The sequence below is a fragment of the Centrocercus urophasianus genome, unplaced genomic scaffold (assembly GCF_019232065.1).
Source record: "Centrocercus urophasianus isolate 14NV4802_14NV808 unplaced genomic scaffold, USGS_Curo_1.0 seq_43, whole genome shotgun sequence".
NCBI classification, from domain to species: domain Eukaryota; kingdom Metazoa; phylum Chordata; class Aves; order Galliformes; family Phasianidae; genus Centrocercus; species Centrocercus urophasianus.
Window position 1 is genome coordinate 2,570,334 of NW_024885011.1, and position 16,155 is coordinate 2,586,488.

Below are 16,155 nucleotides of genomic sequence, written 5' to 3' on the forward strand. Positions count from 1 at the left end.
AACACTGCCTGAGTGGATGGGGGATGCTCTGAGGACTGAGGTGGCAAGCCCCCTCCCATCCCTCTGGAGGGTCTCAACCCGCTGGGACAGCTCTGCAGTCTTGGGGATGGAATGGGGCTCCACGTGTGGCAGGGCTGTTCTAGGAGACAAAGGCAAAGAAAGCACCACACACGCTCAGGGAGAAGGGCGCCGTGGGGTCTTTAGTGCCAAAACCTCCACATTGCCAGGGCCCATGACAGCATCACTGGCTGGCGCTGCCGCAGGGCCACGTTGGCATTGCCTCTTCTAGTTGCCCTTGGAAGCATTTTTATTTCGGATTTCAGCCAGTTTGCTGGCCAGGAAGCCCCATTTGAAGGCCCCTTCCTCTGGCTCTCGCAGGTCGCTGGGGCCCTCATCACCTGGTGGCTCTGTGGGACTCTCACTCAGCTCTGGAGGGGCCACCTCCTTGTCCAGTGTTGATGCTTGCTGCCATTTGGTAGCGAAGAGATCCCAAAAGCCGGCTGCTTTCTGGGCGGGAGGCAGCTCAGCTGGCACGGCAGCAAGAGGGCTAAAGGGAGAGCAGGGGAAGGGATGTGAACACAGGGGCTCCTGAACCAGCTTCAGTGCTGGGGCATATCTGGGATCATAGGTGATGGGGGAACAGATGGGGATGCAGAGCCCAGGGCAAAATCTAGGCTATGGGAGCCCCCCTCCCTCCTTAAGCCATAACTTACTGGTCAGCGCAGGGCTCTGGGTTGAGCAGCTGGTGCTCATCCTCACGGGTGAAGAGAGATGAGAGCGTCCTCCAGCCCCCCTGGACCTGGAGAGGAAGCACAGTGCGACTCAACGGGGCTCACTGGGAGTTATTGGGGCTCACTGGGAGTTATTGGGACTCCCGATCCCAGCAGCACCCACAGCCGCAATCCTCACCTTCCGTGCCAGCTGGGACACAGGGCCGGATCCCTCCTCCATCAGCGCGGGAGGCTCTGCTGCCTCCATCAGCTCGGAAGGGTCTCCCTGCAACGAACCCAACCGAGTGAGAGCAGGAGGAGGGCAGGGGGCTGCAATCAGCCGTAACCCCCCACCCCCCATTACCTCCTCCTGCAGCGCACCGTCAGCCCGTGCCCCCCCCAGGGTCTGCAGCACCCTGGCTTTGTAGAGCCCCCAGATGCCCTGGGTCATGGCGCGGGACAGAGGCGATGCGCAGCGGCAGGCGGGGAGGTGGGGCGGCTCTCGTCGGCGATCCGATGCCCTCATGAAAGTTTCAGGGACTTCGCTCCGAGCACAAAGGGGAACCTGAGCCCGGGTCGTGCTGGGGGAAAAGCAGCGGGCGGGGGAGGGCTTGGTTCACCCCAAACCCCCTCCCTGTGCCCAGTGCGCACATCGGGGCGGCCCAGGGGAACGGCCGAACACAATCAGGCAGCGGTCTGTAGAACCACCGCCTGCGGTGGGTGCGTTTTAATGCCCGTTTCGGGTCCATGAAGGAACCGCAGGAGCCACGCAGCGCTCAGCTCCGCAAGCAGGGCGCAGAGAAGCAGACACAACTTCCGCTCTTCCAGCGCATGCGCAGTACGGCCGGGCGGACCTGCTATCCTAACGGCAGAGGAGCGACGCCGGACGAGCGTGTGTCCGCCCCAGCGCCGCGCTGCTGCCACCTGCTGGCCGGAACGCGGCACTGCAGGCGCTGCTCCGCACCCCGCGCCGCTGCGTTAAGAGCCGCTGTTCCATCACGTTCCCGAGCAGCAACTAAACTAATTAACAATTCCTTTTCCTCCCTTCTCACGTCCGCTGGCTTAAAACAACACAAGAACTCTCGCATCTCCAAAGTCAATTAATCACTGGGCTAGAACTTTTGACATCGTAATTAGACTTCATTAATGGATTGCCGGAGGCTGCAAAATGGAAATGTGGTAGATGAGCCTCCCTTTGCATCATCCTTCAGTTAATTACATGCTTATCTTGGAAACAAAAGATGCTGCACACCATGAAAAACCTTATTTGTATGTCCAAAAATATGCATTGGTGGATGCGCAGCGAACATTTGTTGGAATGTTGGAATGGAAAATGTGAAGTTACCTTCCCTCCACACAACCCGCCCTTTTCACCACATTGCCAACAAGCCCTGAGATCCTTTAGATCTTCTGGTGAAGCAATTTGCAAAATGCTGTCTTCTGGGACTAGGAAAAATGCTTGGCTGATCCTCCTGACCTCCCCTTGGTGCTGTGCATCAGAGACCTCCGCTCCTCCCAGGGGATGAAGCTCCATCTGCACACAGATCTGCCTGCACCACCCCTCTAGGGAAGCGATTTTCTCATGCAGGTCACTGATATCATAACACAGAGCCATAAGTAATCAAATTTAAAACGTGCTTTCAATTAAACCAAGGGCTTTCCGTTCGGTAACATCTTTCAGCAGCAATTTGGAACCCCAACACCATATAATTGCTGCTAATAATCATGCAGATAGCAGATAATCTTAACCACTTGCTAAGATTGTTTCTCCCAGCGACATCAGGCACTGCAGCCTGTCTCAGCTGTGTGAATTTACTGTTTCCCTGCAGAAAGCACTGCTCTCCCTGCCTCCAAATCCTCCTTTGAGGCAATTCAGTCAACAGACAGCTTAAGCTGCTGCTAAATTGAGGTTGTGAAAATTATTTCTCACTTTATGTCCCACTTGGGAAGAAGCTCCACCAAGCCCACACACAGCGCCCTGCGTAATGCCTTTAATGATGGACTCAGAGGCTCAGAGCTCTGGAGATAAATTTTAGGTGGCTTTATACTTCAGATAGTCACTTGGATTTATTTATTTTTTAATCACCGACCACAGCAGGAACTGTTGGTGAGTTTTATGGTTGTTGTGGTATTTTATCATTCCGTGGCCTGCTTCCCACTATTAGGATCAGGATTAGACCTGAGATAATGCTACATGCTGGACAGTTATCTGTCCTTGGGCAGTACCATGGTGGAGATTGTTACCCCACTTCTCCCTAATGGCAGCACAGGGGCATCGTGGAACGCTCCAGGCTCAATATGAGGTGCTATGCAGGTGGGCAAGGGGAGTCACTGCTCTCCCACACTGTCCTATGGCAGACGAAGGGCAAAGCAGATGGGTAGATTTCCAGCTGAACAAGGAGGTGCATTATTATCCAGCCCACTGAGCACATCACACACAGCTGAACCCCATCATGGATGATGGACCAGCCTGCAGTTGGAGAACAGCCCCTTCTGGAAAGTTCCCAGTGACATTTCTGGGTTCACAACACACTGCTGCCCACAGCTCTCACGCTGTGCATCTCTCTCTCCCAACCCAGTGTGATTCCTGCTGCAAAAAAAGCCCCAAATTTCAAACAGAGAAGGGTAAAATGTCCATTCCCACACCTGGAGCTGAATGTTGCAGCCCAGTCTGCTTCAGGTCCATCCTTCAACCAGCTCTATTTTATAAGTGGAGACAGCAATGGAAGAAGCACTGCTCCAGATAAGCTGGCATCAGAGTGGCAAAGGGACAACTTGACCACAGCCATCTGGAAACAGGCTTTGGTATCACAGCCATGACCTGATGTGGGTCAGCAGGCAGCCAGGTGTGTGGTGTGGGCATGTCCTGTGTTGAGAGCTCTGGATAATGGGATCGTGCAGAGATCTGCACACCACAACAAATGGCAGAAAATGAGTCAACTGCCCCCATGGAGGAAATCACTGCCTGACCTTTCATACGGTTCACTTTCGATGCAATCACCTGACATTTATGGGTTTTATCAGTATACCCACAAATTAGCCACAGTGTCCAACCAGCTACTAGGAAGAAAGTAATTATGGGCACCACTGCTAGAGCTGATAGCGAGGGCTACTTGGGGAAATAAAGGATTATTTTCAAATATATTTATGTAGGAGATCTTCATTGCAGCAGGTGTAAGGGAAAAGAAATTTTAAGGTTGAAATAACTGCGGGAAGAGAGAAATGAAAGCATTCAGTATTGAGATCTAATCTCCTCAGCACCTCGGGCAGCAATGGAAACTCTTGAAACCCAGAAGCTGTTTCCTGAGAAAACTCACAAGGAGAAGGCAGTGGTAGAAGGAGGTTTCTTTCCACATTTCAGGGCACATCCCCATAACCAGAATTCGGGAAGCAGAGACATCAAGCCAGCACTCAACCCCGAGGCACCCCTTGTCATCACGCTCATCCCCGTGCACCCAAAGGAACCACAGCTCGTGCTGGACCCTGCTCAAGGGGAATGTCCCCACCACATGTGGCACTGGATGGAGCCCTGCAGCACAGCAGGACACAGAAGGGCTGAGAAAAGACCCCACGGTCCTGCCGAGGACAGCAGGGTCAGTCCTAAAGGGCTCACCGCTCTGGGACATCTTCTGAAGGATGCTGCAGACGCGAGGAGCGCTTCCAGCAACACTCAAGCTGCTTCTCAAACCAGTCTTTTCATCCCTGTTGTACCGCTGGGGTGCTCAATCCTCGCAATATGTCAGGCTGGTCACTAGATGTCCCCATCTGAATACAAATGGCAATCCTGCCAACTCCCCCCCCCCCCCCCCCCTTCAAGCAAGGTACGAACCAGTCTCACAGCCCCCCACTGCTCCCCGCTTGCTCTCCTTGACACCGACAGTAATTAAAGCTAACACCACTTAGCCTCCTGTCATTTGCACTGAATCGCTAATGTTTGATTTGTTTAACCCTTGCGGCAGAAAAGTTAAACAAACAAGCAAGCAGCTCAGCAGGGCGTGCAGCATCAAAGGGAATGGAGGGTGGCAGGAAGGCTGCACCCAGCTTGGTGCGCCCTGTTTGCACCTTGTTTGCACCTTGCATCCTCTGTGCACCACCAGGCTCTGCCCTGCCCCTCTCTGATGCATTCTCATCCTTGTGGCTTGGAGGGTGGCAGGATCCTGGAAGGAAAAAAGCAGTACATGAGATTTTACAGTGCATGGAGATTCAGTACTGGGATAAGGGCGAGGGCACCTGCCATGATCAGAGCTCAGCTGTGCAATGCCCTAAGCAAGCCACTGCATGTTTGCCCTGCCAGGAGCAAAACACAGGACCAGAGACCTCCAAAGGTCTCTGCAACTCACACAACCATGGATTTCAACATCCCTCTTCTCCACAGGACTACAGAATCACAGAATGGCCAGGGTTGGAAGGGACCTCAAGGATGATGAATCTACAACCCCCTGCCACACGCAAGGCCACCAACCTCCACATTTCATACCAGCCCAGGCTGCCCAGAGCCCCATCCAACCTGGCCTTGAAGGGATGGACGGGGCATCACAGCCTCTCTGGGCAGCTGTTCCAGCACCTCACCACTCTCATAGCAAAGAACTTCCCCCTCACATCCAACCTCAATCTTCCCTCCCTCAACTTCAAACCATTTCCCCTTGTCCTGCTGTTATCTCCCCTTTCCAAGAGTTGATTCCCCTCCTGTTTTAGGCTCCCTTTAGGTACTGCAGGCTGCAATGAGGTCACCCCGCAGCCTTCTTTTCTCCAGGCTGAACAAGCCCAGCTCCCTCAGCCTGTTCTCATAGGGGAGCTGCTCCAGTCCCCTGATCATCTTCGTGGCCTCTTCTGGACCCTCTCCAACAGCTTCCTGTCTTTTTTGTACCCATACACCCATCCCTGACCTCATGCTATTGGGGACAGTCAGAACATTTTTCCTTTAGATCTGGGTTGCTGCTGCTCTGGCAGCACTAAGTCCCCACGCTCCTTTCCAGCTCCTCTGTCTTTTTTCACCTGGCTGCTTACCTCAGTATTTTCAGGTCATTTAAGCTGCTTTATTTCGTTAAGGAAAAGCAAGCGGAGACTGTAACTGGAGTTGATAAATCCTTAGACCTTGACCTCAACGTTTAACTGCTTAGGCTGATGCTTTTCATTTCTCCCAGCTGTGCAAAGGAGAACGAGGAGCTCCATTTCCCTGGGAGACAGCAGGTGAGAGTGCACCGTGTGCAGGGATGCAGAGCTTTGGGTTCAGGGTTTCTCTGCTCCTCATCAGCCGTCCCAGTTTGTCGTGGTATCACACAGCATCCGGGGGCTCTAAAGAGATCACAGAACTGACGGTGCTTTGTGACAAGGAGACAGAAGGCTGAGTCCATAATATGTCCAAGAACTGCAAGACATCATTTCTCACATCACAGGAAAATGGCCCACGGCCATCAAAAGGAAAAGGAAAGAAAAAAGATGCTCTAATAGCAGGCCATTATCTCATGACAATGGCTCTGTTAACACGTGCTAACCCCTCTGATGTGCTTAGAAATCTGAGCAGGGAAATGAAAGGTGCTGCCGGTAAGGAGAGCTTGTATTTAACGTTTCTGGCCAAGTGGGAAGTGGAATTTGAGAGAGCAGTCCTGTAGGCTTAAGGAAATAGATTGCAAAATGTGTTTGGAGTGCGGAAACAGCATAAAACACGTTGCAGTTTGGCTCATTTGGGATTCCAGTCATAGAGACAGCAACACTGTGGAGGATTTAGCTTGCCAATCAACATCTTATTTATTTCCTCTGAAGAGAATATCTTTATTCTGTGCCCGTCGCTGCAGCCAATATCTACGGGGATTACAAAATCAAGCAGCATCTCCCATTTTTGTTTTGTCCATAGCACCACAAGATATGAGAAAACATTGACACTTCAGAAAGAGCTCCAAAAAAAACCCAAAACAAACCCAAACCAGCCACCTCTCGGGGGGGAGAAAGCATTCAACTCCCTATTTTCATCCTGTTCAAGAAAGAAACCTTTTCCTGCAGGAAAAGAAGAAGCCTCTGGTTCATCCACTGCCCCCCAGCCAAATAAAGAACGAGAAGAACATGTAAATGAGAGCCAGTAGTGAGAAGGTTTAATGTATGCAATTAGATGTAGTGAAATGAGAAGCATACCAGACCCATCTCTTCTTTGACATACTTGATTAAGAAAGCTCTTCCTGTTCAAAATGAAGTTTTCCCATCGTTTTTCCCCTTGAAACAATTTTAACTCTGTTTTAAAGAGTTCAAGTCCAACTTTCCCAAAAGAGCCATCAGAAAGAAATCTGGATTCAAATAAATGTAGCATTATGTTCTGTTTGGGCGTTTGGAACTGGAAAAAATGGGACTTTCTGCAGAAAAAAATACAGTAAATGCAAGGCAGCGGGGAGGAAAACCACACGACAAAATTTTAGGGTGGAAAATGTGTTTGCTTCCAAAATAAAGAATCACAGCTTCGGTTGAACAGAACAAAACAATATTATTATTTCAAGTGAATGCATGAAGGCTCAGCCAACTGCTCTCGTTTGGGCTGCTCCTCCACGCTCCCAAGTTTCATTAAAAAATCCCCATTAAAAGCAATCCTAATAATGATCTGGAGCAACACAACAACCCTCCTCTCTTGAAATACACGCAACCAAAGGCTTCCCCACTGCAGCTCCTCTGACAAAGCTCTTCCTTTCCACTTTCTCCAAGGTCAGTGGGCAGCACCTTTCACACTTGGTAACGCAGCTCATAAATCACCCTGCACACAAGTTTCACCCAGGTTCTCAGCTCTTGAACAAAGACCAGCAACCTGAATTTCTGCCATATTAAGGCCTCTAAAGCTGCAGCCTCTGAAGCGCTGATTATCTTCCAATCTCCATATTCCTACACAGCTTCATTTCATCACACTGCAGCTGTCACCAACTCTCCTCCTGCACATCTCAGCAGTAGGTCCCAAAGCACTTGATGTGCCATGGCACTGCAGGGGCCCTTTCTCATTTCTGGGAGATCTGAGAAGCACAGGCAAAGCTCAGCAGCATCACTAATAGCTAAGGCTGTGTGGGGCTGAGGGGATCAGGACCCATTGAATTCAGGTGCTGCAGAATGGGGTGCTGTCTTCTGACACGCTCATAGCCATACTGATAAAACACAGCTGTGGTTAAAAACAACACAAAAAAACGTTAGTAGAAAGATGACAGACCTTGTGCTGTCTTGCCTGGAAAGGAGCAGACCACCAGGCTGCTATAACCTTCAGGGAGCACTGAAGCTTATCACAGAACAGTTTCAGGAGGAAAAAATGCTCTGTGCACAGGGCACGTCACAGCTAAAGCCCACAGCCCACAGTAATCTGTATGTGCTATCCTGCAAAGCCAGCATCCAGGCTTCAGTGGATCTAGTGTCACCCAGGTGCCTGATTCATCTTTGCTGCATGGCAGCCAGACCCATCCAAACTGATACTTTTTCTTTCTCTCATTTGTTTCATCCTTCTGGAAAAAACAAGATAAAATACCAGTCACTTCCCAGAATGGGGCAGGAGGGGAAGGAATGCTGTTGATAATAAGTGCTGATGAGGACCGAGAGTGGGAAGCACATCTGCAGAGGATACTTTCTGATAGATTATTGTCTGCTGGGTGTCGCAGGCCCATTTCCTCCCATCAGAATTCTGCTGGTGGAAGCACTCCCGGGAGACACAGCTTCACATCTGTACGCTGCACCAGAGCTTACAAGAAATGAAAATCCTGGCTTTTAAATGCTGGTAATGAGAGAAGAGTGGAGGAGTAAGAATTGCTTCTATTAATCAAACTCCTCCCTTTCATCTGCACTGCCTGCCACCATCCATTCTGGAGAGCATCACCCAAGTGTGAGGGCATGGCAGCCCTGTGCTCTTGAAGCCTACAGGCAGAGCAGCCTCGGGTACCTCTGTGTGATGCTGGTATCACTGCCAGGGCTTGGGCAGTGAATGGAGGACTTTGTTTAGCAGTCTGGAGGGGTGATTCCATCACACAGAGCTCAGACTGCAAATGCAGGATGCCTGGCTCACCAGAGTGATACCAATCAGGACAGATAGGGTGAGGACAAGGAAAGAGAACACTCATGCTGATTTGCCTAATACCCAACTTGTCATCTCTCAGTCCCAAGTGCTGAGATGCCCAAAGGGAGAACACAGCCTAGGGCAAATGTTGGCTGCAGAGAGGAAGCTGTCAGGAAATACAAGGGAAGAACAAATCATCCAGACGTGGACGAGGTCAGAGTTCAAAGATCTCCTAATTTTCTGTGGCAGAGGAAGAAAACCAGCTTCATTTTACACCAAGGAATGTGGATAACATTGGGATAAACTGAGAATGTGCTTGTAGGGAAAAATGACAGGAGCTGCATCTCAGCTGGCTTGCCAGTGAACCTTTCCTTGGTGGTTGGTGGCTGACCTCAGGAATCAGGAATCATTCCTGGGAGCTCAGACAGTGGATAGCTGCTAATTTCTCCCTGGATGGACCTGCCCAGCTGGTGCCAATAAAAACCACTTGCAGGTTTTCAAATTGCTGTCATAGCCAATCTAACATAGAGGGCACTGTGCTGCATGCCCAGTGTCAGCAACTTTCATATGCTGCTGTCTGTGAGCTTTGAGCACAAGGGAACAGCAGGCTCCACTGCTGACAAGCATAACCTGAGGTCTTGTCCTCCCCAAGCAGAGGTGGATTTCCTCCAGACTGCAGCTCAGGCCCAATACAGCCATTTCACTGCTGAGGCTGCAGACAGTGCTGTCTCCCCAGTGACAGGGAGATGTGACATCTGGGACATGAGGCAGCGTCCACCTGAAATGCTTTTGTTGACCTCAGCCTTCAGTTTGCTTCCCAAGTGTCAGGGCTGACCAGCACCAGCTGCTGCTTGCTCCCAGGCCAGCAAGCTTTGTGTTTCCTACTCTTTTTTTTTTTCCCCCTTTGTTATTTTTTGGAGATTTCTTTGGCAAGCCAGTGGGTTCAGCTGCAAAGCAGCAGCAGAATACCTGTGGTCCAGGGATGGGAAAACCAGCAAAGAGTGCACTGCCCTTCCACTGCATCTTCTTCTGCTCCCTCCAATGCGCCTCCTTGGGGCAAACCAACCCCTGTGAAGCAAGGGCAGGATTCATTTACATCACAGCATTTTGCAGCTGCTTGGAACAGGCATGTGGAAATTCCTGTTGCTCACTATGTCTGTTGTAAAGTTGGTGTAGGCATCAGAATAACTGCAATGTTTCCATTTGGGGCACTGAGCAGTAGTGGTGTCAGGCTCTGATGTGGGATCAGAGCACTGTTCTGTGTTGTAAAACCCTAAAGAATGCAGGTTGTGCTTGCTCTTAGAAGGTGGAGACTATGGGAAAACCCAGGTCTGCACTAGGTGTGCTTCAAATCACTTGTGAGAGGTGCACAAATGAAGATGATTCTTGTGCAAATGACTACAAGTGGCTATGAGGAAAATAGGGTCAGGAGAGCAAGATTTCATCCCTCTTTTACAGGTAAAAACAAAACAAACCAAAGCAATGCAAGTGTTAAGAGCTTTACCCAAAATCACAACAGGCTTTGTCAGCACAGCATTCTCTCCTACTTGCTGCACGACCCTCCGTTGACTGGAGCTCTTTCTGATCCACGTCATCCATTTTTCTAAATGGAGCCACTTCCAGCTTGGCTTGAGGGTAAGGGGATTTGTGTAACTCTGTGGCCTTATTGCCAGCAGGAACATGTGACATCCATTAGCATCAGCAGATGTGATGAACTTCCACCTACAAGGAAAAAAAAAATTGCATACCTCTAAATAAAATGACCCCACAGAAAGGAAAATACATTGGAAGCTTTTATTCAATCCCATTAAGGAGAAGTGCCATCTACCCTGCTGTAAGCAAAATGCTGCCAGCCTGGCTTAGACAACCATGTTGCTCCCTGTAGCCTTTTTCAGAGGTAGAGATTGCTGAGTGCAGAGGTGATATTGAATTGATTCAAAACAAATTTTTGGCTGTTTCAGGCATTAAAGTTCTTCAGGAAGGTCACTGCTTATATGGTACAAGCTGCTGCTTTTCAATCTACCCTTTAGTTTCAATTTACGGTTCTGCGGAGAAACATAAGAGCGTTCTGATTCCTGGTTTTAAAAGAAAATAAAACAACCTCACGTGGTGAGCATGGGGAGATGGCTTTGAATTAGACTGTAGCAACTTCCCTGCTTGTGTCAGTAGCTGCTCCTTGGATCTTGTGGCTAAAAGCAGGTTCTTTTTTGATGTGAGATTAAAGAACATTACGAAACCAAAGGAATGCAGCCACACCTGGGGCTTCCTGGTTTGGAGAGCAGCCTGCTTGCTCACCTCTGAGCAGGAGACCAGGAGGGCTGGGAGAGCAGGGGGAGCCAGTGGGGCTGCAGAGGGGAAGTCAGAGACTTGAGGTATGGGAATGGACTCCTGAGTGCAGAATTACATACAGGTCATACACCTAAGTGTTGATGTAGGCTATTGAAGAGAGAAATGTGATAGAGAATGATCTGGATTATGAGCCAGCAGAAAGTGAGGGCAGAAGGGTCTGTGGTAAGGGCTGCTGAAAGTCTGGAAGACAGTGTGGTAAGGCAGCTGAATGATGGAAGAGTGGTAATGAGATGGATGTGCAAGAGTGGAAAATGGTAGCTGTGCTTTGACCATCATGGTCAAAGGATTCCATGGAGACAAGGTTTGCAGGGAGAGGTAATAGCTTCTATTAGAACAATTGGTGTCATTGAAGGGGAAAATGACTGGCTTTTGAGCAACCAGCCACTGCAGAGCCACAAAAAGGAAATTGGGGTGAAGTATTTCAAAAAGAACATGGGGAGAGGACCTGACACACCCGTTCCTATAGCTGGAGGGCAAATGCTAGACGTTTGGTTGTCTGATGCTCCTTCAGAGCTTTTACATTCATGGAGGCAGGGTGCAAAATCCTTCTGAATCAGAGCGGGATGCTCACATTTCCCTGGTTCTCATGTTTGCTTATGTAAAAGACAAGAGAAAATCCAGGACAGAAGAGATGTCTCCTTGTTATTCCCACAACACACACTCCTTTTTTCCAGTGGCCAGGACCACTACGCACTGCAGATACATCAGTTCAGTGGGACATGCAGAGAAGGAGAGACAGCATGAATCAAACCACACATCTGGGGGTGACAGCCTCAGCTCTCTCTTGACAGTGAGATGGAAAAATTCACTAATTTGAAGGCAGGAAGGTGGAGGCAATTTTCATTGCTAGAGGCAGCTACTAGGGGGAGACATGCTCACACTCTCTCTAAGCCGAGGCCACAGAATTCGTAGCAATGTGGCCACATTGTACTTCTCAAATAATGAGCAAAATGAATGCATTCATATCAAGCTGAGGTGAAAGGAGATCACTGACCCAGCTGAGCCTCCAGCAGTCCCTGCTACTCACACATCTGCTTCCTGCCAAGCTGTGCAGCAAGATAACGCAGTGGTCCCATGCTTCCTCCACTGCTCTGGAAGTCACAGATTCCTCCGGGACGTCTGAAGATCCTGTCTGTTTCACAGCGTTGAAAAAGCAACTTTTCTCTTCTGCTGTCATCTTTGCCCCGTTATTCTCCAGGGACTCAACTAAAGGAAGCTTTAATTCGCAATCCTTCTCCATGATCCTTCCAGCAGAAGGGACACAGCCACTGTTAGTTAGCCTCCCTGCTGATTTCCTCGGTTTTTGCTTTCCCTCTTTTCTAGCTTGCTTACAGACTGAATTGCTCCTTTTATTTCTTAAAAGGGGTAGTGACCTTTCTTTGAAGCCCATCTTGGAAGTGCTGCTTGTTTGCAGGTTATTTAGCATTTCAATGCCAGCACAAGGTGTAGAACTGCACCAGTGCTCTTTTGTTTTCCACTACCAGCAGTTATGTCAGCTCGATTTGTTTTGGTGACATTTCCCCCCACTCTATCTATCTATCTATCTATCTATCTATCTATCTATCTATCTATCTATCTATCTACCTACCTACCTACCTACCTACCTATCATATCTAAGCACACACAGAGAAGTTTTAATTTATTAGGAGATGAAGAAATGGCCTCAAGTTGCTCCAGGGAAGGTTTAGATAAGGTATCAGGAAGAATTTCTTCATGGGAAGTGGGGTCAGGGTTTGGAAACAGGCTGCTCAGGAAGGTGGTGGAGTCCTCATCTCTGCAGGTACTGAAGAGATGTCTACATATGGTGCTCAGGGACATGATTTGATGGTGGACTCGCAATGGTTGGACTTGATGACCTTATGCATCTTTTCCAACACAAATGATTTGATGATTATTTATTGTTTGTTGATAACTGGATCAACCAAGACAAAATGCTGTTGTATCTTATCAGAAGAGCAATCCCACAAAGGACGAGTGGACTTCTTCCTTTCCTGACCAGTGATGGAGGTAGCATCCTCTCTTCATTAGGACAGAACACCAGTTCAAATCCTACTCCTGAGACTTGAAAGCAGAGATAATTCACACTCACTTGTCTTTAGAGAAAGCAAGAGCCACGAAAATTGCTTTAATCTTGCTATGGATTAATAATACTCTGTTTCATTTGTTGTGGCGAGAGGAATACAGACCTCCCTTGTCTCCCTGCTACATTCATAATTTATCCCCAGCCAATTAACTTCTCCTGCTGCAGAATTAATAAACTGTTATATTATTGATGCCACAAAGGGGGTATGGCATTCTCTGTCTTTCCGACAGTGTTGTGAGAAGTGATGTATATGACTGCAGCAGCAAAGAGAGTTTTCTGAATTCCTTTTTGTACCAAACTGTGGGAAGCGACACCCTGTGGGAATCACATCTTAATTGTTAGCCCATTACTAACTGTGGTCGCCTTGATCTGATAACTCTGATCTACCCAAAATTGCAGAAAGCCCCCCCTTGTTGTGCAGCCAAATCCTCTGGAAGGTCACCCATGCACCTTCGCTGGAGGTGGGGTGGAGGTCTCACCTGTGCCATGGAAGTGTGTGCATGGAAGAGTCAATGTGGAGAGGCGGTGCTTGGCTGTGGCAGTGAGATGCTGGGTGATCCCAAAATGCCTTCTGTGAAGTTCCACAGCTGGTCCCCAGCAGCTCCTGCCCTTCTCTTCCCATCTCCTCTATGGACCTGCACAACGAACCTAACCTTCCAAGGGACAGCTGATGGGAGCTGCCTCTCTTTTAATTGCTCACTGTTCGTGTCTTCTGTGTAATACAAAGGGATTGCAGTGCAATAAATGTAGGTTATTTCCACCAAAATAGCCACTCTGCAGTGTTGTGATTCTAAGTGTTTTCAGCACTGCCTCACATCCATACATCCCTCATAGGAAGCTCCAAAGCAGGGGACAATGTCAGACACAACCCTGGTTCTGTCAAGCAGGTTCTTGTTGGAAACTTGGGTTTGTTCTCATCTGAGCTTTTTGAGGGAATGCATCTTTTCTGCAAGCAAAAATCTCCTAGACCTCACAGTACCTCATCGGTTTCACTGGGACCTGCCCACCCCATGATCAAAGGCCACACTGTTTCCATAGAACAAACAACTCACCAGCAAGCCAGCAAAGCAAGCCCCCCTGCCCAGTCTTGCTTTCAGGGTTTCAGTGCAGTGTAAACAGCAACAACTGTTTAAACATTTGTTTAGTTTCTGCAGTGATAAAAACCCTCCCTGCTCCGCAGTGGACTGAGGGCTCAATTTCTGGCTCATGTAAAGTTTTATTTAAAAACTGAAATGTCCGTGTAAACAAAGTAGAAGTGCTATTGTTTCTAAAGTCAGCTCTGGGCTTTTCTCTATGGTAACCTCGCAGAAGGTAATTAGGGAGCCATGGCAACAGCTATACCTCCTAGCAGGCTGCCTGCTCTCACAAACACTGGACAAGCTCCAAAGCTTACAAGCAAGCAACCTGGAGATGCCAAGCTGGTTTACATTATGGAAGAGGCGATTGATGTTTCCCAGCATCACTTTGGGCTCTGTTTCTGACAATGTTCTGTTTATTTCTGCTCCTAGGGCTCAAAGCTGTGCTCCCACATCCTTGCTTTACGTGGCATGCCAGGAGTGCTGTGTGCCTGCCCACGCCACAAAGCCTTGCTGGCTGAGTTATTGCACGCCGTGCTGGGACCTGCATCCCACAGCCAGCTCTGCACAGGGCTGATGTGCTGTACAGGGGGTGTGGAGGGGGGGGCAATGACAGCCTTAGCATTTAGCCCTCCCCACATTTGAGTTCCATTGCTGGTATTGGTTTTATCAATCTAGGAGTCATCCAGTGTGCGTACTGGGTCCTGTTGCTCCCCAGTGAGCATCTACAGCTCTGATGCCCATAAAACAGGCTCTCTGAGAAGCCCAAAAACACAGCTTGGCAAAAATCCCCAAGCAGCAGCAATGGAAAAGCGGTGAGGCTTTGTGCTAAACATGACATCCAAATACTGCAACCAGTGATTATCTCCATCACTTTGTAAGTATCTTCCTCTTTGCAAAATGGGCCAACCACATTACTCTGCTTGTGAAATTCTTACAGGAAACATCCAAAAGCACTCAGGTGGGTTTCTCATTAAGGCCTCTCTCTGCGTGAACCTTTCTTTTGCAAATACTCAAATTTTCATTACAAGAGGGCAAAAAACCTGCCTACAAGGTGACAGCTTTCATCCTTCTCTTGCAGAGTGGCAATCTGTAAGCTGCAGTGAAGGGTAGATCAGTCCAAGCCAGTCAATTGGATGTCACCCTAAAAGACACGTATCCTAAATAACACTTCATGAGTTGTGTACCTGTGTCAGCATTCATGGAAGGCACCACCTTGGCCTGACAGCATGTAACCTTCACAGACTCTTGGAGGGAGGGCCTGGAGAGGTTTAATATCTTTAGATGGGTAATTCTTCTGACACAGCAACGTCTTGCAGGAGCCCAATGCGATGGTAACAAATGAAAGAAGCAGGGATGGAAAAGCCATTTTAGTAGCTGGACACACAGTGGAACTCCAGGGCTAGGTTTTGCCTCCCATTTTTCCCTTTCTCCACTGTTCTCTGGGGCAGCAGAGAGTGGAGGAGAGAACATTTTCCTTCCCCATGCCTCTGGCATCTGTCCCCAGGCACCAAGGAGCAGCAATTTCTGCTAACAGCGCAACGATCCACCCACTTAAGCAAAGTAGATGCAACAGGTCTGCTGGTTTGGAGCTGACAGGCGTTTACTTTATGAAGACATGAAAGCTGTAATTTCCCATAATGAATAGCAACTGCTTATTAGCTGATCGCTCCTTTCCTAATTTTGTTTTATATGCGATCTTCACAGAAATGCAGGCGTTCAGCTGCAGGTGGGAGTTAGGAAGTAAACTTCAATATGCAGGAAGACAGAAAGAGTGCAGTAGAAAAATGTAGTGAGAGAAATTAAAACACTTTGCAGAAACGGGTCAGGGCTGGAGGGCTCAGGGAACATTTTTCTCTCTGGACCAGCATTTCAGTCACACTCACTGGCAGGAAGGAACACTGAGGTTTTCAGTCTCCGCTCTATGGC

The 16,155-nt window shown here is 48.9% G+C and overlaps 1 protein-coding gene across 1 annotated transcript; it reads right to left on the bottom strand.

The window, feature by feature from the left end:
* Positions 1-174: 174 nt before the first annotated feature.
* On the bottom strand, positions 175-1,499 carry CUNH1orf232 (chromosome unknown C1orf232 homolog). The gene is made up of 4 exons (XM_042833894.1): positions 1,075-1,499; positions 910-996; positions 714-799; positions 175-547 (listed from the first exon to the last, which is right to left on the bottom strand). Exons 1-4 carry the CDS (start codon positions 1,234-1,236, stop codon positions 286-288), a joined length of 597 nt encoding a protein of 198 aa, XP_042689828.1. The 5' UTR covers positions 1,237-1,499; the 3' UTR covers positions 175-285.
* Positions 1,500-16,155: the final 14,656 nt, after the last annotated feature.

What these genes read in the sequence shown, in the direction of transcription:
- CUNH1orf232 (XM_042833894.1), bottom strand. Translation starts at nt 1,236, where the DNA reads ATGAGGGCATCGGATCGCCGACGAGAGCCGCCCCACCTCCCCGCCTGC. An exon ending in ACGGTGCGCTGCAGGAGGAG is followed by an intron (nt 997 to 1,074) that starts GTAATGGGGGGT and finishes GGTTCGTTGCAG; the next exon opens with GGAGACCCTTCCGAGCTGAT. An exon ending in TGTCCCAGCTGGCACGGAAG is followed by an intron (nt 800 to 909) that starts GTGAGGATTGCG and finishes CTTCCTCTCCAG; the next exon opens with GTCCAGGGGGGCTGGAGGAC.